The sequence below is a fragment of the Heterodontus francisci genome, chromosome 28 (assembly GCF_036365525.1).
Source record: "Heterodontus francisci isolate sHetFra1 chromosome 28, sHetFra1.hap1, whole genome shotgun sequence".
NCBI lineage: Eukaryota > Metazoa > Chordata > Chondrichthyes > Heterodontiformes > Heterodontidae > Heterodontus > Heterodontus francisci.
Window position 1 is genome coordinate 21,537,910 of NC_090398.1, and position 25,978 is coordinate 21,563,887.

A 25,978-nucleotide genomic window follows, 5' to 3' on the forward strand; every position below is an offset into this window, starting at 1 on the left:
GTCGATGAGACTCTGCAGGCACTCTTCAGTGTGAGATGTTAAAGCAGCATCGTCAGCAAAGATGAGTTCCCTGATGAGGACTTTCCGTACTTTGGACTTCGCTCTGAGAGGGGCAAGGTAGAACAACCTGCCCCCTGATCTTGTGTGGAGGAAAATTCCTTCTTCTGAAGACTTGAACGCATGTGAAAGAGCAGCAGGGAGAAGAAAATCCCAAAGAGTGTGGGTGCGAGAACACAGCCCTGTTTCATGCCACTCAGGATAGGAAAGGGGTCTGATGAGGTGCCGCCATGTTGAATTGTGCCTTTCATATTGTCATGGAATGAGGTGATGATACTTAGTAGCTTTGGTGGGCATCCAATCTTTTCTAGTAGTCTGAAGAGACCACGTCTGCTGACGAGGTCAAAGGCTTTGGTGCGATCAATGAAAGCAATGTAGAGGGGCATCTGTTGTTCACGGCATTTCTCCTGTATCTGACGAAGGGAGAACAGCATGTCAACGGTCGATCTCTCTGCACAAAAGCCACACTGTGCCTCAGGGTAGACGCGCTCGGCCAGCTTCTGGAGCCTGTTTAAAGCGACTCGAGCAAAGACTTTCCGCACTATGCTGAGCAGGGAGATTCCACGGTAGTTGTTGCAGTCACCGCGGTCACCTTTGTTTTTATAGAGGGTGATGATATTGGCATCGCGCATGTCCTGAGGTACTGCTCCCTCGTCCCAGCACAGGCATAGCAGTTCATGTAGTGCTGAGAGTGTAGCAGGCTTGGCATTCTTGATTATTTCAGGGGTAATGCTATCCTTCCCAGGGGCTTTTCCGCTGGCTAGAGAATCAATGGCATCACTGAGTTCCGATTTTGTTGGCTGTATGTCCAGCTCATCCATGACTGGTAGAGGCTGGGCTGCATTGAGGGCAGTCTCAGTGACAACATTCTCCCTGGAGTACAGTTCTAGGTAGTGCTCAACCCAGTGGTCCATCTGTTTGCGTTGGTCAGTGATTATGTCCCCTGATTTAGATTTGAGGGGGGCGATCTTCTTGATGGTTGGCCCAAAAGCTCTCTTATTGCCATCATACATTCCTCTGATGTTTCCGGTGTCTGAGGCCAGCTGAATATGACTGCATAGGTGTTGCCAGTAGTCATTTGCGCAGTGCCTGGCTGTTGTTTGTGCAGTGCCTCTGGCTGCTTTAAGTGCCATGGATGTTAACTCGCTGGGGGCTTTCTTGTAGTTCAACAGTGCAGTGCGCTTAGTGGCTATGACAGGTTCCAGCTTTTCATTATGAGATTGAAACCAGTCTGCATTTCTCTTCGCACGTTTGCCATTGGTGGTCAAAGCTGACTCATAGATAGCGTCTCTGATGTGGGCCCATGTGGTCTCAGCATCCCCTGTGGGAGTGTTTTGAAGGGCTGTTACAAGTGAATTTAGAAATTTTTGTAACAGCTGTGGATGAGAAATTCTGCTCGTGTTGATGCGCAGGTGGCCCTTCTGCTTGGAATGATGCAACTTCTTTGGTCTGAGTCTAACCTTGCTGCACACCAGGGAGTGGTCAGTGTCGCAGTCCGCACTGTGGAAGCTGCGTGTGATTTGAACACTGTTTAAAGAGGCTCACCTTGTGACCATGAGGTCCAGCTGGTGCCAATGACCCGATCTTGGGTGCCTCCATGAAACCTGGTGACAGGGTTTAGTGTGAAAGAACGAGTTGGTAATGCAGAGGTTATGATAGGTGCACAACTCAAGCAGTCTCTGCCCATTCTCATTCATCCTTCCAACGTCATAGCGCCCAAGGCAGGAGGGCCATGAGTCATGGTCGGCCCCAACCCTGGCATTAAAGTCCCCCAGCAGGAATAGGTGTTCGGTGTTGGGGATGCTGCTAATGATGTTATGGAGTTCCTCGTAGAACTGGTCTTTGGCTTCAGGTGGGGAGCAGAGTGTTGGAGCATAGATGCTGAGTAGGTGTACTGGACCAGAGGTGGTGAGCAGTCGGATGGACAGTATGCATTCCCAGCCATTTGAGGGAGGCTCAACTAATTCAACTAAATGTTCAAAAAGCTTCGTTAAAAGGGTTCGCTCTGGTTGGTGCTCTCATAATCCTGTGCTGGTTCACCTGCTGTTGTTCCTCAGTGTACAATCCCAGTTTACTTCCAGCTGTGGCCCTTTCTCATCACTCCGTCATTCACCAGGAGATCTAACTATGACAGAACAGAAAATGAGACAAATATAGACAAATATCATGAATTTGAGTCCCAGGTCACCACATTCCTGTTGTTCGTTTGTTCATTGATGTTTCCTCCTTTCTACCTGAGGATAAAGCCTGTCCTGTGGCCATTCCCTCCCCACAGCAGCACCTCTCAGATCCCAACAAACCCCATTCCATTCTCTGAATTACCAGTTATTTTACCTCAAAGTTCAATACAGTAACTGACAGCTGTTTATTCGATGGGACTGAACTCACAGGGACACCACCCAGCCGCTCCCAGTGATATAATTCTTTATTATAAACACTGTTCCATCTCTTTCCTATTGCACACTGCAGCTTATGGCACGCTGTGGCTCTCTGCAGTTGACAGCAGGAAATCTATTGCTGTATCGTATCAAAGAATGGTTACTGCACAGAAGGAGGCCATTCAGCCAGTTAATTCGGTGTCACTTCTCTGAGAGCAATTTAGCTACTCCTACTTCCTTGCCTTTCCACATAGCCCTGCAATTTTGTTCCCCTTCAGATGCTTATCTAATTCCCTTTTGAAAGTCATGATTGTATCTATCTCCACCACATGTTTCAGACCATGTGTTCCAGTTCATAACCACCTGCTGTGTAAAAATGTTTTTTCTCATGCCGCCTTTGGTCCTTTTGCCATTTACCGTAAAGTTGTGTCCTCTATTTCGCAACCCTTTGCCAATGTAAAGTTTCTCTCTATCTACATTGTTTAGACCCTTCATGATTTTTAACACCGTGATCAAATCTCCTCTCAACCTCCTCTAAGGGCAAGAAACCCAGCTTCTTCAATCTACCCATGTAGCTGAAGTCCTTGATCCCCAGAACCGTAAAGCTTTTGCTGCATCCTCTCGAAAGCCATCAGATTCTTCCTGAAGTGTGGTGCCCACAATTGGGCACAATACTCCAGTTGAGGCTATACCAGTGATGTATGAAGGTTGATTATAATTTCCTTGCTTTGTACTCTATACCTCTTTTTATAAAGCCCAGATTCCCATGTGCCTTTACAACTATCTTCTCAACCTGCCCCACCACTTTCAACAATTTGTTCACATATACCCCAGGTCCCTCTGCTAATACTGACCCCTGGGGAACACCATTTATACCTTGATCCAGCCCGATAAACAAATGTTCACCATTACTCTCTATCTCCTGTCGCTCAGGAAATTCATATCCGTGCTGTCAATGTCCCTTTTATTCCATGGGCTTCAGATTTGTTGATGTATATTGTGTGTAACAATCTCAGTCTTGAATATACTCATTGACTGATTATCCACAGCCACCTGGGGTAGAAAATTCCATAGATTCACAACCCTCAGACTGAAGAAATTTCTGCTCATTTCAGTTCTCAATGGACCACCCCTTATCTTGCTACTATGATCTCTAGTTCGAGACTCTTCAGCTGCGGCAAGCAGCCTCTCAGCATCTACCCCAACAAGCCTTCTAAGAATTTTATATGTTTCAATGAGATCACCTCTTCTAAACTCCAAAGAATATAGGCTTCATTCTAGTCAATCTCTCCTTATAGACTGTGCCCATCTCAGGAGGCAATCTCGTGAACCTTCATTCATAAGAAATAGGAGCAGGCCAATCAGCCCCTCGAGCCTGCTCCACCATTCAATAAGATCATGGCTGATCTGATTGTGGCTGTAACTTCACTTTCCTGCCTGACCCCTTCCACCCCACCCCGTAACCCTTAAATCCCCTGAAGATCAAAAATCAATCCAACTCAGCCTTGAAGATATGATTCAAATCCAGAAACCCAATTAATTTGTGATTCAAATCTTGAGCGAGCCCCCCAATTAATATAATTCAAATCCCAGACGAGAAACCCAATAAATATGTTACGACTGACCGCTCCTGTCAAAATCCCCAATCAAAATATATTATTCTGATTGTGGTGGGAGACACGCACTGATAATTCACAGATTGCCTAACATATCATTTATAAACTTTCCAAATGAAAGAAAGACCCAGCCAAATTGTACCATCTATTAACCCCCAAATGAGGCTAACCAAACCAGGTGCTTTTAAATCAACAAATTAACTGTTTAATTAAAAAAAATTCTTAAACACTATGAGGATATAAACGACATTTAAAATAGAAAAAAATTAGAGTCCTTGCAAATTAACAGTCCATTGTTGCTTGAAGTCCTCACCGAATGTTGCTTGAAGTCCTCACCGAATGTTGCTTCCTTCTCCAGCGAATTTCAACAGTTAACGACTTGCAAACACTTTCAGTAGAATCAATCTAACTTTAGAGTTTTTGACGGATAATAGATTGTCACAGTCTAACTTTGCTTCCTCCAGTTTAAATTACCAGAGATCGCTGTTCTGGCTTGGCTTTTTTTTTTTAGAATTTTGAGGTAATTAAACGGACAAAAATCCACTTCCTTCAGTTTAAATGGTAGAGAGCTCTTTTTCCAGGTGTTAACACCAGCTGTCTGTGTCTGTGTCTGTGTTCTGTTAGAACAAACTGTCTTCAACTAAAAAGCCAGTTCAAAATTGAATGGTAACACATGTATCGCTTAACACGCACTCCCAGTGGCTGTATCTATGGTAACAAGAATGCACCCTTTGAATCGCAGTCTCCAAATGGCTGTTTCTAAGGCAACGAAAATGCACCTTCCTATAACTCCCGAGGCTTGCTGCATCTTAAAGCAATAGTAATTCTTTGCAAGCCTTAAAGGCAAACCGCATATTTCTGGAAAAAATACTTCAGGACAATGACAATATATTCAATGACCGGGCCTCCACTGCACTCTGGGGAAGTGCTTTCCAAAGATTAACAACCCTCAGAGAAGAAATTCCTCCTCATCTCTGTCTTAAAGTGTAGACCCCTTCATTTTAAACTGTGTCCCCTAGTTCTAGATTACCTCAGGAGGGGAAAACATTATCTCAGCATCTACCCTGTCAAGCCCTCTCAGAATCGTATATGTTTCGATAAGATCACATTTAATTCCTCTAAACTCCAATGAGTATAGGCTCAACCTTTTCAATAAGACAACACCTTCATCCCAGGAATCAACCGAATGAACCTTCTCTGAACTGCTTCCAATGCAAGTATATTTCTCCTTAAATACGGAAGCCGAAACTGTACCAAAACTCTAGGTGTGATCTCACCAGTACCCTGTGCAGTTGTAGCAAGACTTTCACACTTTTATACTCCATCCTCCTTGCAATAAATGCCAACATTCTGTTGGCCTTCCTAATTACTTGCTGTACCTACAAGTTCACTTATTGTGGTTCACATCAAGATCGCCCAGATCCATCTGTACTGCAGTACTTTGCAGTCTTTCTCCATTTATATAATATTCTACTTTTCTATTCTTCACATCAAAATGGACAATCTCACATTTTCCCACATTATACTCAATCTGACAAATGTTTGCCCACTCACTCAACCTATCTATATCCCTTTGAAGACTGTGTCCTCTCACAACTTGCTTTCTGCCCTCTCTTTATATCATCAGCAAATTTGGCTAAAATACACTTGGTCCCTTCATCTAAGTCATTTTTTGTTATTTCATGGGATGTGGGTGTCACTGGGAAGGCCAGCATTTGTTGCCCATCCCTCATTGCCCTTGACAACTGAATGACTTGCGAAGCTATTTCATAGGGCAGTTAAGAGTCAACCACATTGCTGTGGTCTGGAGTCACATGTAGGCCAAATCTGGTAAGGATGGCAGATTTACTTCCTTAAAGGGCATGAGTGAACCAGATGGTGTTTTACAACAATTGATGATAGTTTCATGGCACATTACTGAGACTAGCTTTCAGTTCAAGATTTTTTATTAATTGATTAATTTTAAATTCCTCCAGCTGCCATGGTGGGATTTGAACCCATGTCTCCAGGGCATTAGCCTGGACCTCTGTATTATTAGTCCAGTGTGTCAGAGCAGTTTAAAAAAAAAATTAAGGGGACTCTGTGTGCCTTTAAGACTGAAAGAAGTTTTAATCTCTGGGAAGGGTGTGTGTGAGGTGCAAGCCTGTTCCTAAGCAACAGCAAGGGAGATGCAGTCACATGTCATATTGTATCAGTTTGACTGTGTGTGAGAACTAGCTACGAACTGGTTTGATCTGGCAGACCAGCAAAGCGTGCTCTCCCTGAAGGAAGGATTTGTCTCCCCCTTCAGCAGAAAATCTACATTGCCGACAGGCTGTGTTTTGCCTAAAGAGGAAACAACGCTTGGAAAGGAATCTTTGCATTATTGGAAGTAGCAAATTCCTTTGTGCACTCATCTCCAAGAAGTCTCTGCCTCAGGAATTACTTTCTGTTGTCTTTTGTGTTTCTGGGAGTCTAGAAACTCAGTTAAGTTTCTACTGATAGACTGCTAATTCAAAATCTAAATAGACCTTTTGTTATACTCCTTGGTGAAAGATCTGTGTGATGCCTACTGCAGCCAAAATGCCTTGAAAACCTATCCATTCCAGACTGTTCATCAACTCACCTGGAGAGCTCGAGTGGCATCTGAATATTCGACTCTGCGACACTTCACTGATCTGGGAAAGCAACCAACGAGGACTAAAAACCCAGTTGTTTTATTATTCCTAAGAAACTGCTCAAATTTAAAACATCATTTTAGAACCGGTTAACCGTTGGTTTGTGAATATATGTGTGTGTGCATGAGGGTTAGGAGGAATAAGAAGCATCGATTTATCTCAGTATTGTTTATATTTAGTTTATTAATAAATAGTTAGTTTGTTGTTGTTTAAAGATATCTGATTTGATGTATTTTATTCTGGGGTTAATAAAGTGTTTAATTTGGCTAATTTCTGGTTCGGGGAAAACTTAATAATGTGCTGTGACCTGTGGAGTAATGGGACTGAATTGACAGTGCATTGCTCCCACTTCGGTCATACCAAGTCTCATTACCACTACGCCATTTCCCTTAATATAGATCGCAAATAGGTGAGGCCCCAGCACTGATCCCTGTGGCATTCCAGTAGGACCTTTCCAGAATCTAGGGAATTTTGGAAGAATACAACCAACGTATCCACCATCTCTGCAGCCATCTCTTTTAAGACCCTAGGATGCAGGCCATCAGGTCCAGAGGACTTGTTACCTTTAGTCCCATTCGTTTTCCTGGTACTTTTTCTCTAGTGATGTGGATTGTTTTAAGCTCCTCTTAATTTTCTGCTACTCTTGGGATGCTTTTTGTGTCATCTACCCTGAAGACAGCTACAAAATACTTGTTCAAAGTCTCTGCCACTTTCTTGTTTCCCATTATTAATTCCCTAGTGTTATCCTCTAAGGGACCAACGTTTACTTTAGCTAGTCTGGATTATTACCTGAGCCACGTGCAATTTGGCATAGGGCAAATAAGATTAGAGAAATGAATGCATGGCTGAAAGACTGGTGTGGTAGACGTGGATTCTGGTTTGTGAGGCACTGGCACCAGTACTGGGGAAGGTGGGGGGCTGTACCGTTGGTATGGTCTGCACCTGAACCGTGCTGGGACCACTGTTCTAGCGAGCCACACAACTAGAAGTAGAGAGGGTTTAAACTAAATAGTGGGGGCAAGGGATCAAATTTGGGAAAATGTGGTAAATCAAAGAGTAGAGACAAGGCAAGAGAGAAATATATGAAGGTGGCAAATGATAAACAGACCATAACAGGAAGGGACAGAGAGTACAAATATGAGACTAAATCAGAATATCAGCCTAGAGGTTACAAAAATAATAAAAGGACAAAACAAAAGACTTTGTATCTGAATGCATGTAGCATTCGAAACAAAACAGATGAACTGATACCACAAATAGAAAAAAATAAGTATGATCTGATAGCCATTACAGAGACATGGCTGCAGGATGACTTAGATTGGGACCTGAATATTGAAGGGCACTTGACACTTGGAAAGAACCAGAAGCTGAGAAAAGGTGGATGGGTGGCTCTGTTAACTAATGATGATATTAGCACAATAGAGAGGAATGACCTAAGTTCAGGAAACCAGGATGGAGAAGCTGCTTGGGTAGAGATGAGAAATGATAAAGCCAAGACGTCACTTGTGGGAGTGGTGAACAGGACCTCTAACATTAACCACATGGTAGGACGGGGTACAAGGAAAGAAGTAATGGGAGCTATTCAGAAAGGTAGAGCAATAATCATAGGGGATTTTAATCTACATATGGACTGGAAAAATCAGATGGGCAAAGGTAGCCTGGACTGATATTTCTTAGAATGTTTTTGGGATAGTTCTGAAGCCAACCAGAGAGCAGGCTCTACTGGACCTGATATTGGGCAATGAGATAGAATTAATTAATGTCCTCAGAGTGAAGGACACTCCGAGGCAGCAGCAATCATAATATTGAATTTTACATTCAGTTTGAGGGAAAAAGCGGGCCTAAGACTAGTATTTTAAACATAAATAAGGGCAATGTGAGGGCATGAAAGCGGAGAAAGCTGAAGAGAACTGACAAATTATGTTAAGGGATAGATCAATAGGGATGCAGTGACAGACATTTAAGAAGATATTTCAGAATACATAGAATAGATACATTCCAACGAGAAAGAAAAATTTCAAGGGGGATGACCCATCATCTGTGGTTAACAAAAAAATTAAAGATAGTCTCAATCTTAATGAAAAAGCATATAATTGCACAAAGATAAGTGGTAGGTCAGAAGATTGGACAAAATATAAAGTAAGCAAAGAATGACTCAAAGCTTAATAAGGAGGGGAAAAATTAGAGTGCAAGAGAAAACTAGCTAGAAATATAAAACATATAGTAAGAGTTTCTACAGATACTTAAAAAAGAAGAGTTAACAAAGTGAGCATTGGTCCTATAAAAGCGAGTCTGGGGCATTAAGGAATGAAAATGAAATGACAGATGAATTGAGGAGGTACTTTTCACTGGTCTTCACTGTAGAGGATACAAGTAACATCTCAGAAATAGTTGTAAATCGGGAAATGGAAGGGATAGAGGAATTCAAGAAAATTACAATCACTAGGGAAGTGGTCCCGAGCAAACTGTTGGAACTGTGGCCTGACAAGTCCCAGGGTCCTGATGGACTTCATCCTAGGGTCTTAACTAGTGGCTGGTGAGATAGTTGATGCATTGATTTTAATTTTACAAAATTTCCTAGATTTGGGGAAGGTTCTATTAGATTGGAAAATAGTGAATGTAACTCCTTTTATTTTAAAAAGAGGGAGACGGAAAGTCGAAAACAACAAGCCAGCTGGCTTAACATCTGTCCTTGGGAAAATGTTCGAATCTATAACTGAAGATGTTATAGCAGGGCACTGACAAAAATTCAAAGTAATCAGGCAGAGTCAATATAGTTTTGTGAAAGGGAAATCATGTTTAACCAATTTATTAGAGTACTTTGAAGAAGTAACATGTGCTGTGGATAAAGGGAAACTGGTTGATGTACTGTACTTACATTTCCAGAAGGCATTTGACAAGGTGCCACATCAAAGGTTTTTGCGGAAAATGAAAGCTCATGGTGTTGGGGGTAACATATTGGCATGGATAGAAGATCAGCTAGCTAAGAGGAAACAGGGACCAGACATAAATGCGCCACAGGAATCAGTGCTGGGCCTCAACTTCTTACAAATTATATCAATGACTTGGATTGGATGAACAACTATAGATATGGTTGCTAAATTTGCTGATGACACAAAGATAGGTATCAAAAGTAAGTTGTGAAGAGGTCATAAGGAGACTACAAAGGGCTATGGATAGGTTAAGTGAGTGGGCAAAGATCTGGCAAATGGAGTATAATGTGGAAAATGTGAAATTGTCCATTTTGGCAGGAAGAATAAAAACAAAGCATTTTATCAAAATGGTGAGAGATTGTGCAGCTCTGAGATGCAGAGGGATCTGGGTGTCCTAGTGCATGAATCGCAAAATGTTAGAATGCAGGTTCAGCAAGTAATTAGGAAATCTAATAGAATGCTATTGTTTATTGTGAGGGGAATTGTATATGAAATTAGGGAGGTTTTGCTACAGTTATACAGGATATTGGTGAGACCACATCTAGAGTATTATGTACAGTATTGGTCTCCTTATTTAAGGAAGAATGTAAATGCATTGGAAGCAGTTCAGAAAAGGTTTACTAGATTAATACCTGGAATGGGTGAGTTGTCTTTTGAAGAGAGGTTGGACGGGGTAGGCTTGTATTTGCTGAAGTTTATAAGAGTAAGAGGCAACTTGATTGAAACATGTAAGATCCTGAGGGATCTTGACAGGGTGGATGTGGAAAGGATGTTTCCTCTTGTGGGAGAATCTAGGACTCGGATTCACTGTTTAAAAATAAGGGGTCGCCCATTTAAGACAGAGATGAGGAGAATTATTTCTCTGAGGGTCATGAGTTTTTGGAACTCTCTTCCTCAAAAGGCAGTGGAAGCAAGACTTTGAATATTTTTAAGGCAGAGGTAGATATTCGTGATAAGCAAGGGGGTGAAAAGTTATCGGGGGTAGGTGGAATGTGGGGTTAGAATCAGAGCAGCCCCTTGATCTTGTTGAATGGTGGAGCAGGCTCGAGGGCCCTCGAGTAATTTGTATGTCCATGTAGTTATCAATGACATAGGACTAGGAAAGAGCTTCTCCATCGAGAGTATGAGGAGCTAGGCACTAACTTAAAAAGCAGAACCTCAAAGGTAATAATTTCTAGATTATTAATCGAGCCACGTAAGATGAATAAGATTGGAGAGTTAAAATAAAAACAAGACATGCTGGAAATACTCAGCAGGTCTGGCAGCATATGTGGAGAGCGAAGCAGAGGTAGCGTATCAGGTCAGTGATCCTTCATCAGAACTGGCAAATATTAGAAATGTAATAGGTTTTAAGCAAGTAAAGCGGGGGTGGGAGAAGAGATAACTAAAAAGAAAGTGTTGATAGAACAAGGTCACAGAGAATAACTGACCAGAAGGTCATGGAGCAAAGGCAAACGGTATGTTAATGGTGAGCTGAAAGACAAAGAGTTAGTACAGAGAGGGTGTTCATTGACAGAAAAATGAACAGCCTTGGCCCAAAGCACAAACATGAAAAAAACAGTGGGTTGGCACAGTAGAAACAGAAAGTAAACAAACTAAACAAAGAAAAAATAACTAAAAATAAAAAGGTGGGCCCTCCATGCTCTGAAATAATTGAACGCAATGTTCAGTCCGGCAGGCTGTAGCTTGCCTAATCGGTAAATGAGATGCTGTTCCTCGAGCTTGGGTTGATGTTCACTGGAACACTGCAGCAATCCCAGGACAGAGATGTGGGCATGAGAGCAGTGGGGTGTGCTGAAATGGCCAGCAAGCAGAAGCTCGGAGACATGCTTTCGGACTGAGTGGAGGTGTTCCGTAAAGCGGGCACCCAGTCTGAGTTTGGTCTCTCCAATGTAGAGGAGACCAAATTGTGAGCAGTGAATATAGCATACTAAATTGAAAGAAGTACAAGTAAATCACTGCTTCACCTGAAAGGAGTGTTTGGGGCCTTGGATAGTGAGGAGAGAGGAGGTAAAAGGGGAGGTGTCACACCTCCTGCGATTTCAGGGGCAGGTGCCGTGGGAAGGGAACGAGGTGTTGGGGGTAATGGAGGAGCGGACCAGGGTGTCATGGAGGGAACGATCCCTTCGGAATGCTGTCAGGGAAGGGAAGATGCGTTTGGTAGTGGCATCACGCTGGACATGATGGAAATGGTGGAGGATGATCCTTTGGATATGGAGGCTGGTGGAGTGGAAAGTGAGGACAAGGGGAACCCTGTCACGGTTCTGGGATGGAGGGGAAGGGGTGAGGGTAGAGGTGCAGGAAATGGACCGGACACGGTTGAGGGCCCTGTCAACCACAGTGGGGGGTAGTCCTCGGTTGAGCAAAAAGGAAGACATATCAGAAACGCTGTCGAGGAAGGTAGCATCATCAGAGCAGATGCGTCGGAGCTGGAGAAACTGGGCGAATGGAATGGAGTCCTTACAGGAGGCAGGGTGTGAAGAATTGTAGTCGGGGTAGGTGTAGGAGTCACTGGGCGTATAATAAATATTAGTAGATGGTCTATCCCCAGAGATGGAAACAGAGAAGGCGAGGAAGGGAAGGGAAGTGTCGGAGATGGAGCATGTAAAGGTGAGAGTTAAGTGGAAATTGGAAGCAAAGTTGAGATAAAGTTTTCCATTTTGGGGCAGGAGCAGGAAACGGCACCGATACAGTCATCAATGTACCGGAAAAAGAGTCACGGGAGGGGCCTGAGTAGGACTGGAACAAGAAATGTTCGACATATCCCACAGAAAACAGGCATAACCAGGCCGGGCCAGTGGGTGTGGGTGCGGGGCTGGGCCAGTGGGTGTGGGTGCGGGGCTGGGTCAGTGGGTGTGGGTCAGTGGGACGGGGCAACAACAACACGTGAACTGGACAGGGTCGATGTGAAGTCAAGACCTATATTGCAGATCCTCACTGCAAAGAAAAGATTAACTTCAGGAAGTTAGATGAACACACGAGGGGAAGGAATTAGAAGGTTATGCTTATCGGGTTTGATGAAAAGAGGTGGGAGGAAGATCGTGTGCAGCATAAACAAGGAGCAGTTGTGTCTAATGATCTGTTTCTGTGTTGTTCGTTCTGTGTGAAAAGGGAAGTGACAATGACAGATTTTCTGCAGCAGTTTTGTACAGAGATTATTGGAAACTTTGCTCTAATTCTGTAGTTTGCATTGGAACAAGATTCTAGTCTCCCTGCCAGATTCTGGCACAAGGAATATTCTGTAAAACTGACCTGAGTTTAACTGTTTCTACAATATTAAACCATTAATGAGACTTGTGTTAATGTCTCGGGAGGTGATGAGGTCAGTGACAGTCCTGTGGACAGTAGCTTGATGTTCGATGGTGGGGTCATGGTCTGGGGGAAGTAGGAAGAAGTGTCTGAGAGTAGGCGCTGAGCCTCTGCAAGGTAGAGATCGGTACGCCAGACAACAACAGCACCACCCTTATCTGCAGGTTTTATGACAATGTCAGGGTAAGACCTGAGAGAACACAGTGCAACAAGTTCAAAGGGGGACAGGTTCGAGTGAGTGAGTGAGGGGGCAGAGAAATTGAGATGGCTGATGTCTCACTGACAGTTTTCAATGAAAAGATCAAGAGTGGGTAAGAAGCCAGAGGGAGGGGTCCAGGTGGAGGGAGAATGCTGGGGGTGGGTGAATGGGTCTGCTGGTTGGTGGGAGAACTCCTGGTCAAAGTGAGCCCAGAGGCAAAGGCGACGGAAGAAGAGCTCAAAGTCATGCCGAGGGCGAAATTCATTGAGGTGGGGACGTAAGGGGATAAAACCCAGTCCTTTGCTGAGTACAGAACGTTCAGCGTCAGAGAGGGGAAGGTCAGAGGGTATAGTGAATACATGGCAAAGGGTCAGATCAGGAAGGGTGGGGTCAGAGGGAAGTGAAGGGGAAGAAGGATCTGGAGGGGCATTAGTCCCCATTTGACCGCTGGAGTTTGCGTTCCTTAACATCTGAAAGGAAGAAAAAAGTTTTTTGTTAATGCATCAGATAAGACGAAGGATGAAATGAATCTGCGGAGTAGAACAGCTTTGAGATAAGGTGAGGTGGTGCTTCTGGAGAGAGAGGTTCAGTGTGTGCATGTGGTGGTGCATAGCACTGAATGTGGATCTTAGGATGTGGCTGGAACAGCAGTCCGAGGAACGTTGTATTTCTCGGAGATGCCTGTAATCCTGGGTGGATTCAAAACATGAAGGATGAAACTTCAGTTGGAATCCACATGGAATAAGTCAGAGCCGGAGACAGTCGCTGAGGAAGGAGATGTGGCTGTGAAAATGAGTTTTGGTCGATACTTTATCAAATACCAGGAGGGAAATAGAAAGCAATGAAGGTGAACAAGGTAAAAGAGACAAACGAAAATCCCGTTAGAGAGAAGAGCAGAACTTCTTCAAGGTGGGCATTCCTGGAGAAGTGGCAGTGAATTAAACACTAAAATAAAAGCAAAATACTGCAGATGCTGGAAATCTGAAATAAAAACAAGAAATGCTGGAAATCTTCAGCAGGTCTGGCAGCATCTGTGGAGAGAGAAGCAGAGTTAATGTTTCAGGTCAGTGACCCTGTATTTTATTTTGTTTGTTTTAGTCCAGCAGCTGTTGGTGTTGACTCTCCATGTTCCCATTGACATTTCCTCCACAACATCCAACTTTGTTTTTAACTTTCTTTTGGAATTCCAGATTCTTTCTCAACCTCCTCTGCCGCGCAGGCGCAGTCAGAGTCCTACAACTGCGCAAGCGCAAGTTTAGCCTTACCACTGCGCAGGCGCACAGTAACGCCTTTCTTCCGGGTTTTCTCCGCGGCTGGTCTGTGAGTGACGGTGAGGAACAGTTAGAACATTGCAGAGTATTAATATCGAGTAAAATAGCATCAATATAGAGAGATAGAGTATTAATATAGTAATAATACAGTGATATAGTATTAATATAGTTATAGTATTAATATAGTGTTAATAGAGGGTTTGGTCTGGTTGGGTTAATCTGCTTCACCGATGAAAATAAAATAATGAAAAGGACAAATAACAAAATTAATAAACTGACAGGTTTTAACCAAAATCTGGGTTTTACTAATCACACTTATTTCCCATTGTTACATCTGTTTCTCAATTTAACACAATATTGGATGTAATGATTGATCATTAACTGGTGATAAAATTATAACCGTTATTTTTGCAGGATACATTTTTAAACTTGATTTAAATGTAATTACTTTGTGTTCTGTCAGAATAAAGAGTTCTCAATGGTCACCTGATCCAGCTCCCAGCCTCGACCGAGGGTTTTTATTAAACTGAGAACAGTGTTTGTTCTGTTACATTGTAGATTCATTGCTGTACTCGTTCAACACAAATCACCTGGTTATTGTTGGGACCTGATTTCAGCAGGAAATGAAACGACCATGTTTCAGCCCTTTAAACACTCACTGGAGTTTTATTCCAGGAATCCAGATGTTCCTACTCCTGAAATGTATGTTGTAATACTCACAATACTTGCACTTCTGAAATATCAAATGTTTTGGCATTGAATTCAGTTTGTTCGCAGCAAGTTAAACAGTTACTGCTAACAATTCGAGGGTTAGATGGACCCAGTGAGATCAGACAGTGTGTAACCTGGGGAGGATGGACCCAGTGAGACCAGACAGTGTGTAACCCGGGGAGGATGGACCCAGTGAGATCAGGCAGTGTGTAACCCGGGGAGGATGGACCCAGTGTGATCAGACAGTGTGTAACCCGGGGAGGATGGACCCAGTGAGATCAGACAGTGTGTAACCCGGGGAGGATGGACCCAGTGAGATCAGACAGTGTGTAACCCGGGGAGGATGGACCCAGTGTGATCAGACAGTGTGTAACCTGGGGAGGATGGACCCAGTGTGATCAGACAGTGTTTTAACTTTGGGGAAACTTCTAGAAACAGTAATTCGGGACAAAGTTAATCGATGGACAAATTTGGGTTAATTACAGGAAAAAAACAGGCTGAATTCGTTCAGATAAAATCATGTTTAACTGACTTGCTGGAGTTGTTGAAGGGGAAACTGAGATGGTTCATGAGGGATCATAGGAAATAGGAGCAGGAGTAGGCCATTCGGCCCGTCGAGCCTATTCTGCCATTGAAACGGATCATGGCTGATCATCTACTTCTCTGCCATTTTCCCCACTATCCCCATTTACCTTGCTGTTAGTATTCAGAAATCTATCGATTTGTGTATTGAACATGTTCAATGACTGAGCTTCCACAGCCTGCTGGAGTAGAGAAGTCCATAGATTCACCACTCTCTGAGTAAAGAAATTCCTCCTCATCTCAGTCTTAAATAGCCAGCCCCTTATTCTGAAACTGTGTCCCCTAGTTCTAGACTCACCAGCCAGGGGAAACATCTTATCCACATCTACCCTGCCACGTCCTGTAAGAATTTTGTCATTTTCAATGCGATCACCTCTCATTCTTCGAAGCTCGAGAGAATATAGGCCCAGTTTCTGCAATCTTTCCTCGTAAGACAATCCCACCGTCCCAGAGATTAGTCTGGTGAACCCCCATTGCACTCCCTCTATGGCAAGTATATCCTTACATAAGGAGACCAAAATTGTACACAATACTCCAGGTGCATTCTCACCAAGGGTTTATACAAGTGAATCAATACATCTTTACTCCTGTACTCAAATCCACTTGCAATGAAGGCCAATGTACCATTTGTCTCAGTCGCTTGCAGCACCTGCATACTAGCTTTTAGTGACTTGTGAACAAGGACACCCAGGTCTCTTTGGACATCAACATTTCCCAACCTCTCTCCATTTAAGAAATGCTCTGCAATTAATCCCCATATCCAAATCATTTATGTAGATTATATAGAGGGTAATTCTGTTGATGTAGTCTACATAGACTTCCAAAAGGCCATTGATACAGTGCCACACAACAGACTTGTGAGCAAAGTTATATCTCGTGGAATAAATCGATACAGAATTGGCTGAGTGACAGTTGTAGTTAATGGATATAAAAACAAGAAATGCTGGAAATACGCCACAGGTCTGGCAGCATCTGTGGAGAGAGAAGCAGAGTTAACGTTTCAGTTAACATTCTGAAGACAGGTTACTGACCTGAAACGTTAGCTCTGCTTCTCTCTCCGCAGATGCTGCCAGACCTGCAGCGTATTTCCAGAACTTTCTGATTTTATTTCAGAATTCCAGCATCTGCAGTATTTTGCTTTTATTTTAGTGTTTAATGGATGTTTTTGTAGTGGAGTTCCACAGGAGTCAGTGTCGGGACCCTTGATCTTCCTGATGTATATTAATGATTTACACCTTGGTGGACAGGACACAATTTCAAAATTTGCGAATGACAGAAAACTTGGAAGCATTGTGAACTGTGAGGAGGGTAGTGTAGAGCTTCAAGATGGTGGAATGGGGCACAAGTAACAGATGAAGTTCAATGTGGAGAAAAGTGAAGTGATTCGTTTTAGTCGGAAGAAAATGGCGAGAGAATATAAAATAAAAAGTACAACTCTAAAGGCGGTGCAGGAACAGAGGTACCCAGGTGTCTATGTGCTTATGTTATTGAAGGTGGCAGGACAGGTTGAGAATGAGTAATAAAGCATACAGAATGCTTGGCTTTATGAATAGGGGCATAGAGTACAAGAGCAAGGAGGTTATGTTGAACTTGTATAATATACTAGTTTGGCCTCAACTGGTTTATTGCATCTGATTCTGGGCGCTGCATTACAGGAAAGATGTGAATACGTTGGAGAGAGTGCAGAAAAGATTCATGAGAATGGTTCCGGGATGAGGAACTTCATTTACATGGGAGCAGGAGTAGGCCATTCAGCCCAACGAGCCTGCCCCGCCATTCAATACGATCATGGCTGATCACCCACTTTAATGCCTTTTTCCCACACTATCCTCATATTCCTTTCTGTCATTGGTATTTAGAAATCTGTCAATCTCAGCTTTAAACATACTCAATGAACGAGCATCTACATCCCGCTGGGTTAGAGAATTCCAAAGGTTCACAACTCCCTGAGTAAAGAAATTTCTCCTCATCTCTGTCCTAAGTGGCTTCCCCCTTATTTTAAAATTGTGTCCCCAGGTTCTAGACTCCCCAACCAGGGGAAACATCTTAGCTACATCTACCATGTCTATCCCTTTAAGTATTTTGTAGGTTTCAATGAGATCACCTCTCATTCTTCAACACTCGAGAGAATACAGGCCCAGTTTCCCCACTTTCTCTTCATAGGACTGTTCCGCCATTCCAGGGACGAGTCTGGTGAACCTTCATTGCACTCCCTGTATGGCAATAATATCCTTCCTAAGGTAAGGAGACCAAAACTGCACACAGTATTCCAGGTGTGGTCTAACCAAGGTTCTATACAATTGAAGCAAGATTGCACTACTCCTGTACTCAAATCCTCTTGCGATAAAGACTAATATACCATTAGCCTTCTTACTTGCTTGCTGCACCTGCATGTTAGCTTTCAGTGACTGATTGACCAGGGCACCCAGGTCCCTTTGTACATCTACATTTTCTAATCTCATACTATTTAAGAAATACTCTGTACATCTTTTCCTCCTACCAAAGTGGATAACCTCACATTTTTCCACATTATATTCCATCTGCCACGTTCTTGCCCATTCACTAAGTCTGTCCACATTCCCTTGAAGCTGCTTTGCATTTTTATCATAACACACATTCCCACCTAGTTTTGTGTCATCCACAAACTTGAAAATATTACATTTGATCCCGACATCCAAATCTCTGATATATTTTGTGAACAACTGGGGCCCAAGTACTGATCCTTGTGCTGCCCCACTAGTCACAGCCCGCCAACGCGAGAATGGCGCGTTTATTCCCACTCTCTATTTTCTGCCTGTTAACCAATCCTTAATCTATGCCAGTATATTACCTCCTATCCCATGTGCTTCAATTTTGCTAACCAACCTCCTGACGGGGAATTCATCAAAAGCCTTCTGAAAATTCTGCAAATATTTGGGGCGGCACAGTGGCGCAGTGGTTAGCACCGCAGCCTCACAGCTCCAGGGACCCGGGTTCGATTCTGGGTACTGCCTGTGCGGAGTTTGCAAGTTCTCCCTGTGTCTGCGTGGGTTTCCTCCGGGTGCTCCGGTTTCCTCCCACACGCCAAAGACTTGCAGGTTGATAGGTTAATTGGCCGTTACAAATTGCCCCTAGTATAGGTAGGTGGTAGGGAAATATATAGGGACAGGTGGGGATGTGGTAGGAATATGGGATTAGTGGAGGATTAGTATAAATGGGTGGTTGATGGTCGGCACAGACTCGGTGGACCGAAGGGCCTGTTTCAGTGCTGTATCTCTAAAACTAAAACTAAAATTACATCCACCGACTCCCCTTTATCAATTCTGTTAGTAACAGCCTCATAAAACTCCAGCAGATCCGTCAAACATGGTTTCCCTTTCATAAATCCATATTGACGATGCCCAATCAGATCATTGCCTATGTACTGTCATACCTTTTAATGAATTTTCCCAATCCACCTTATCCAATTTGTCCCTCATGCCTTCTTGATTTCCATTGCCAATTTAAACCCTGGCTTCAGATTCAAATACCTCACTTTCAAACATAATGTAAAATTCTAGCATATTATGGTCACTCATCCCTAAAAGTTCTTTTACGACAAGATTATTAATTAGCCCTTTCTCATTACATAATATTAGATCTAAAATAGCCTGTTCTCTCATCAGTTCCTCAACATACTGCTCTAGAAAACCATCCCAAACGTGCTCCAGGAACTCGTCCTCCACAGCATTAGTGCTCATTAGGTTTACCCAGTCTATGTGCAGATTGAAGTCACCCATGATTACTGTATTACCCATACCATATGCTTCTCTAATCTCCTGATTAATACCTTACCCCACACTACCGCTACTGTTTGGCCTATCAACAACTCCTACCAATATTTGCTGTACTTTGCTGTTTCTTAGCTCCACCCAAACAGATTCCACATTTGTTCTTCCGATCTGAGATCCTCACTTACTAATGTACTAATCCCATCCCTTATTATCAGCGCAAAACCACCTCCTTTTCCTTTTTGCCTGTTCTTCCTAAAAGTTGAATATCTTTGAATATTCAGTTCCAATCTTGGTCACCCTGTAATCACATTTCCGTTATGGTGATTATTGCCTCTATTTGGGCCTTTAAATCATCTATCTTGTTGTGAATGCTGCATGCATTCAGGTAGAGTGCCCTTAAGCTTGTCTTCTTGACATTATTCTGCATTCTAAGCAAAGTTGACGCTTGCCTTTGTTTTGCCTGCCTTCTGATGTCACTTGCTATTTTTCTACCTCCTGTTACCAGCTTTACTTCCTTCCTACGAAGAGGGATTGGAGAAGTTGGGACTGTTTTCTTTGGAGAACAGAAGGCTGAAAGGAGATTTGATAGAGGTATTCCAAATCGTGAGAGGTCTGGGCAGAGTCGATGGGGAGAAACTGTTCCCAATCCTGAAAGAATCAAGAATGAGAGGGCACAGATCTAAGGTAATTGGCAAAAATAAACAATGGTGACACGAGGGAAAACTTTTTCATGCAGCAAGTGGTTATGATCTGGAATGCACTGCCAGAGAGTGCGATGGAGGCAGGTTCAATTGAGATATTCAAAAAGGAATTATATAGTTATCTGAAAAGGAAGAATGTGCAGGGTTATGGCGAGAAGGCAGGGGAATGGCACCAAGTGAATTGTTCACTCGGATAGCCAGTGCAAATGTGATGGGCTGAATCCTTCAGTGCTGGACTAATTCTGTGGTTATTGGGCAAAGGCAGTTTGTATCGAGTGAGGTCACAGATCAGCCATGATCACATTGCATGGCAGAAAGGGCTCTAGAGCTGGAATGGCCGACTGTAGGTGAGATCAGGGAGGGGGATTGTGATATACTTGAACAAATTAGCGTTGAAAGGGAGGAGGTTTTAACGGGCTTAAAAGTGGATAAATCGCCAGGCCCAGATGAGATGTATCCCAGGCTATTATGTGAGGCAAGGGAGGAGATAGCAGAGGCTCTGACACAAATTTTAAAATCCAGTCTGGCCACAGGAGAAGTGCCAGAGGACTGGAGGACAGTGAATGTGGTACCATTATTCAAGAAGGGTAGTAGGGATAAGCCAGGTAGTTACAGGTCAGTGAGTCTAACATCAGTGGTCGGGACACTATTGGAAAAAATTCTGAGGGACAGGATTAATCTCCACTTGAAGAGGCAGGGATTAATCAAGGATAGTCAGCATGGCTTTGTCAGGGGAAGATCATGTCTAACAAATTTGATTGAATTTTTCGAGGAGGTAACTAGATGTGTCAATGAGGGTAAAGCAGTTGATGTAGTCTACATGGACTTCAGTAAGGCTTTTGATAAAGTCCCACATGGGAGATTGGTCAAGAAGGTAAGAGCCCATGGGATCCAGGGCAAGTTGGCAAATTGGATCCAAAATTGGCTTAGTGGCAGGAGGCAGAGGGTTGTGGTTGAGGGTTGTTTTTGCGAATGGAGGCCTGTGACCAGTGGTGTACCACAGGGATCGGTGCTGGGACCCTTGCTGTTTGTAGTGTACGTTAATGATTTAGACATGAATATAGGAGGTGTGATCAGTAAGTTTGCAGATTACATGAAAATTGGCGGTGTCGTAAATAGTGAGGAGGAAAGCATTAGATTACAGGACGTGATAGATGGGTTGGTAAGATGGGCGGAGCAGTGGCAAATGGAATTTAATCCTGAGAAGTGTGAGGTCATGCATTTTGGGAGGAATAACAAGTCAAGGTAACATACAATGAATGGTAGGACTCTAGGAGGTATAGAGGGTCAGAGGGACCTTGGTGTACTTGTCCATAGATCACTGAAGGCAGCAGCACAGGTAGATAAGGTAGTCAGGAAGGCATATGGGATACTTGCCTTTATTAGCGGAGGCATGGAACATAAGAGCAGGGAGGTTATGATGGAGCTGTATAAAACGCTAGTTAGGCCACAGCTGGAGTACTGTGTACAGTTCTGGGCACCACACAATAGGAAGGATGTGATTGCACTGGAGATGGTAAAGAGGAGATTCACCAGGATGTTGCCTTGGCTGGAGCATTTCATCTATGAAGGGAGACTGAAAAAGCTAGGGTTGTTTTCCTTAGAGCAGAGAAGGCTGAGGGGAGACATGATTAAGGTATACAAAATTATGAGGAGCATTGATGGGGTAGATAGGAAGAAACTTTCTCCCTTGGCCGAGGGATCAATAACCAGGGGGGCAGGAGGTTTAGAGGGGATTTGAGGAAAAATGTTTCCACCCAGAGGGTGGTTGGAATCTGAAACACACTGCCTGAAGGGTGGGTAGAGGCAGGAACCCTCTCAACATTGAAGAAGTATTCAGATGAGCACTTGAAACGCCATAGCATACAAGGCTACGGGCCAAGTGCTGGAAAATGGGATTAGAATAGGTAGGCTTGATGGCTGGCATGGACACAGTGGGCCGAAGGGCCTGTTTCTGTCTATGACTCTAATGCTGTTCCTATGAGCTCCAGATACCCTGGGTATAGTTTCTTGACTAATATTTGCTGAGTTTGGAGCAGAGATTGTAGTGAATGAGGAACAATTTTATTCCACAGGAACGTTCCGAGGAGCGGACAGTATATACAGTGACATATGGCTGGAAGAGATTAAAGAGATCGGGAGGATATCAGGCAAGAAGGATTTGTAATCGGCAGGGAAAAATCTTCAAACCAATTTACTGGCAGATTGGGAGCCAGCGGGTCTTGGCACAAAGGCAATGAACAGGTATGAGGGACTTTACCCAGGTCAGTCATTGCAATGTGGCACTGAGAATCATTTCCAAAATTGGCTTAGTGACAGGAAACAAAGGGTAATGGTCGACGGATGTTTTTGTGAGTGCGAAGCAGTTTCCAGTAGCATTCCGCAGGGCTCAGTGTTGGTCACTTGCTGTTTGTGGTATATATTAGTGATTTGCACTTTAATGTGGGAGGCATGATTGGGAAAATTGCAGGTGACAGAAAAATTGGCCATGTAGTTGATAGTGAAGAGGATAGCTGTAGACTCCAGAATGATATCAATGGTTTGGTTGAGTGGGCAGAAAAGTGGCAAATGGAATTCAATCCGGAGAAGTGTGAGGTAATGCATTTGGCGAGGACACATAAAGCAAGGAAGGATATTGAAAGGGGTAGAAGAAGTGAGAGACCTTGGAGTGCATGTCCACAGGTCCCTGAAGGTGGCAGGACAGGTAGACTGGTGAAGAGGGCACATGGAATGATTTCCTATATTGGCTGAGGTATAGAATACAAACGCAGGGATGTAATGCTGGAACTGTATAAAACGCTGGTTAGGCCACAGCTGGAATATTGCGTACAGTTCTGGTCACATTACAGGAAGGACATAATTGCTCTGAAGAGAGTACAGAGGAGATTTACAAGAATGTTGCCAGGGCTTGTAAGTTGCAGCTATGAGGAAAGATCGGATAGGGTAGGGTCGTTTTCCTGAGAACAGAGTGACTTAATTGTGCTGTACAAAATTATGAGGGGCCTAGATAGAGTAGACAGGAAGGACCTGTTTCCTCTGGTGGAGAGGTCAATTACCAGGGGGCGCAGATTTAAGGTGATTGGTAGAAGGATTAGAGGGGACATGAGGAAAAACTTTTTCACCCAGAGGGTGGTGGGTATCTGGAATTCACTGCCGGGATCAGTGGTGGAGGCAGAAACCCTCAACTCATTTAAAAGGTACCTGGACCTGCACATGAAGTGCTGCTGTAACCCACAAGGCTGTGGAGCAGGTGCTGGAAGGTGGGATTAGATTGGAGGCTAGTTTTTTTTCAGCCAGTGCAGTCATGTTGGGCTGAATAGCTTCTTTCTGTGCCTTACCCTTTCTCTGGTTCTGTGGTTTTATGGGGGAATTAGGATTGTAGGAGGTGAGGGAGGAATGAAAACTTCGTAAGTTAGGACCATAATAGGTAGACAAACCTGGAAGGAGTAACACGGAGACAGAGGAAAGGGAATTAGACATGGGGGAGTCAGGAGAAATATAATTTTAAGTAAGAAATTAATTTTCAAATTCCTTGAGATTCTAAATTGAATCATCCGTCAGATTTTTAAAAATGAAATTAAATTATAAATTTACAGTCACACAAATAATAAGGAATTATTCAATGTTACAGTTGTTTCACTTATTTATGACACACATTTGCTGATTCAGTTGCAGTAAGTGAGACTTGGAGTATAATCTTCATGGGGGTGAACATCCTGATCAAGGCTGATCAATAAACTGAAGACGGTCTGATGAATTTTATAATCATTGCTCTATTGCTAATAAATTACAATGATTGGTTGACTGTGCATTTTATTCTGGTGTTTGATTCCAAGAATTGCAATCTTTGTCCCTTGCGATCTGTGCCCTTTTATAGTCCAATAATAATCAGGCTTTGTGCTGAACAATGAAATTGGAAACATCCTTTTTCTGTGGCGTTTTCTGAACCACAGGTCACAGAATCGTTACAGTGCCGAACGAGGCCATTCGGCCCATCGTGCCTGCAGCAGCTCTCTCAATGAACAATTCACCTAATACCGTCCCCATGCCTTCTACCTGTAACCCTGCACATTCTTCCTATTCAAATAACAGTCTCGTTCTGGTTTGAATGCCTTGATTGAATCATCTTCCACCACACTCTCAGATAGAAGAGTTGAGGGAGAATTTAGTCATTGTTACCATACATAGAATCCATGACATTGGATAAAAGCTCAGTAATTCAGTTTGAATTTGACTGAGACCGTGTGGGATTCAGATTCTCCTTGCTCCAAACAACAGGGCGTGTTGTGTTGTAATGAAAAGTCTGAAGGTCATCTTTCTGACTGGAATGTGGGATTAATCTTTAACTAGGGTGTGTGCAGAACACACAACTCTAACCCACCAGGCATTCTGCAACCAGAATCCAGAGACACAGCACAAGGTAAGGACCCTGAATTTACTGAACACAATCATAGACTTTTTATGTACCCGAATGGACTCCTCGCCTTTTCTCTGCGTAGTTGTTCAATGTTATTGATAAGTTGTAATATCCATAATGGATCGAGTTACAAAGAATTGTTTTATTCGGAAATTAACTTACTGGAAACAGCACCATTTAACAAAATAAAACTGCCAAATATAGTCTCGCTCGCTAAAATTCTACTGTTGTAAATAATGTTTAAATATATTTCTAGTGTATGAACAGTGTAAGTCTATAATTATGCAAAGATGGGAGGCAGGTCAGAAGATTGGACAGAATATTAAAAAAAAGCAAAGAATGACTAAAAGATTGATAAGGAAGGTAAAATTAACATACGAGAGAAAACTAGCTGGAAATATAAAGACAAATTGTAAGAGCTTCTGTAGATATTAAAGATTTAACAAAGTGAGTGTTGGTCCTATCGAAAGTGAGTCTGGGGAACTAATAATGGATAGTAAGGAAATGGCAGATGAACTGAACAGGTATTTTGCATTGGTCTTCACTATTGATGATACAAGTAACATTCCAGAATTAGTTATAAGTTAGGAAATGGAAGGGAGGGAGGAACTTAAGAAAATTACAATCACCAGGGAAGTGATACTGAACAAATTGTTGGAGCTGCAGGCTGACAAGTTCCTGGGTCCTGATGGACTTCATCCTTGGGTGATAAAAGAAGTGGCTAGTGAGATAGTTGATGTGTTAGTTTTAATTTTCCCAAATTCCTTAGGTTCGGGGAAGGTTCTGTTAGATTGGAAAATAGTGAATGTAACTCCTTTATTCAAAAAGGGAGGGAGACAGAAAGCAGGAAACTACAGGCCAGTTAGCATAACATCTGTCTTCGAGAAAATGTTAGAAGCTATTATCAAAGATGTTATAGCAGGGCACTTAGAAAAATTCAAGGTAATCAGGCAGAGTCAACATGGTTTTGTGAGAGGGAAATCATGTTTAACTAATTTATTGGAGTTCTTTGAGGGAGTAATGTGTGCTGTGGATGAAGGGGAACCGGTGGATGTACTGTACTTCGATTTCCAGAAGACATTTGATAAGGTGCCACTTCACAGGTCATTGCAGAAAATAAAAACTCATGGTGTTAGGGGCCAACAAATTGGCATGGATAGAAGATTGGTTAGCTGACAGGAAACAGAGAGTAGGCATAAATGGGTAATTTTCTGGTCGGTAAGAAGTAACGGGTAGTGTGCCACAGGAATCAGTGCTGGGGCCTCAACTTTTTACAATTTATATAAATTACTTAGATGAAGGGACCAAAGATATTGTTGCTAAATTTGCTGATGAAACAAAGATAGGTAGGAAAGTAAGTTGTGACGAGGTCATAAGGAGGCGACAGACGGATAT

At 43.0% G+C, this 25,978-nt stretch overlaps 1 protein-coding gene across 10 annotated transcripts in view; it reads left to right on the top strand.

Moving 5' to 3' along the window:
• Window positions 1-25,978, top strand: part of LOC137385125 (NACHT, LRR and PYD domains-containing protein 3-like) — a 118,004-nt gene that overhangs the window by 6,604 nt on the left and 85,422 nt on the right. Inside the window, exons 1-4 of one of the 10 annotated variants that reach the window (XM_068059932.1) lie at window positions 14,431-14,479; window positions 19,971-20,149; window positions 22,242-22,410; window positions 24,517-24,586. The exons of 1 other annotated variant lie outside the window; for it this stretch is intronic. Coding sequence is in view for 4 of the 9 variants with exons in the window: in XM_068059926.1 (XP_067916027.1) it covers window positions 15,044-15,122 (79 nt within the window). In the remaining 5 variants the exon portion in view is untranslated. Of the gene's footprint in view, window positions 1-14,430; window positions 14,480-14,978; window positions 15,123-17,869; window positions 17,954-19,970; window positions 20,150-22,241; window positions 22,411-24,516; window positions 24,587-25,978 lie in introns of those variants that run through there. 8 more of the 10 variants (XM_068059929.1, XM_068059928.1, XM_068059933.1 and 5 more) reach the window with 8 other exon arrangements.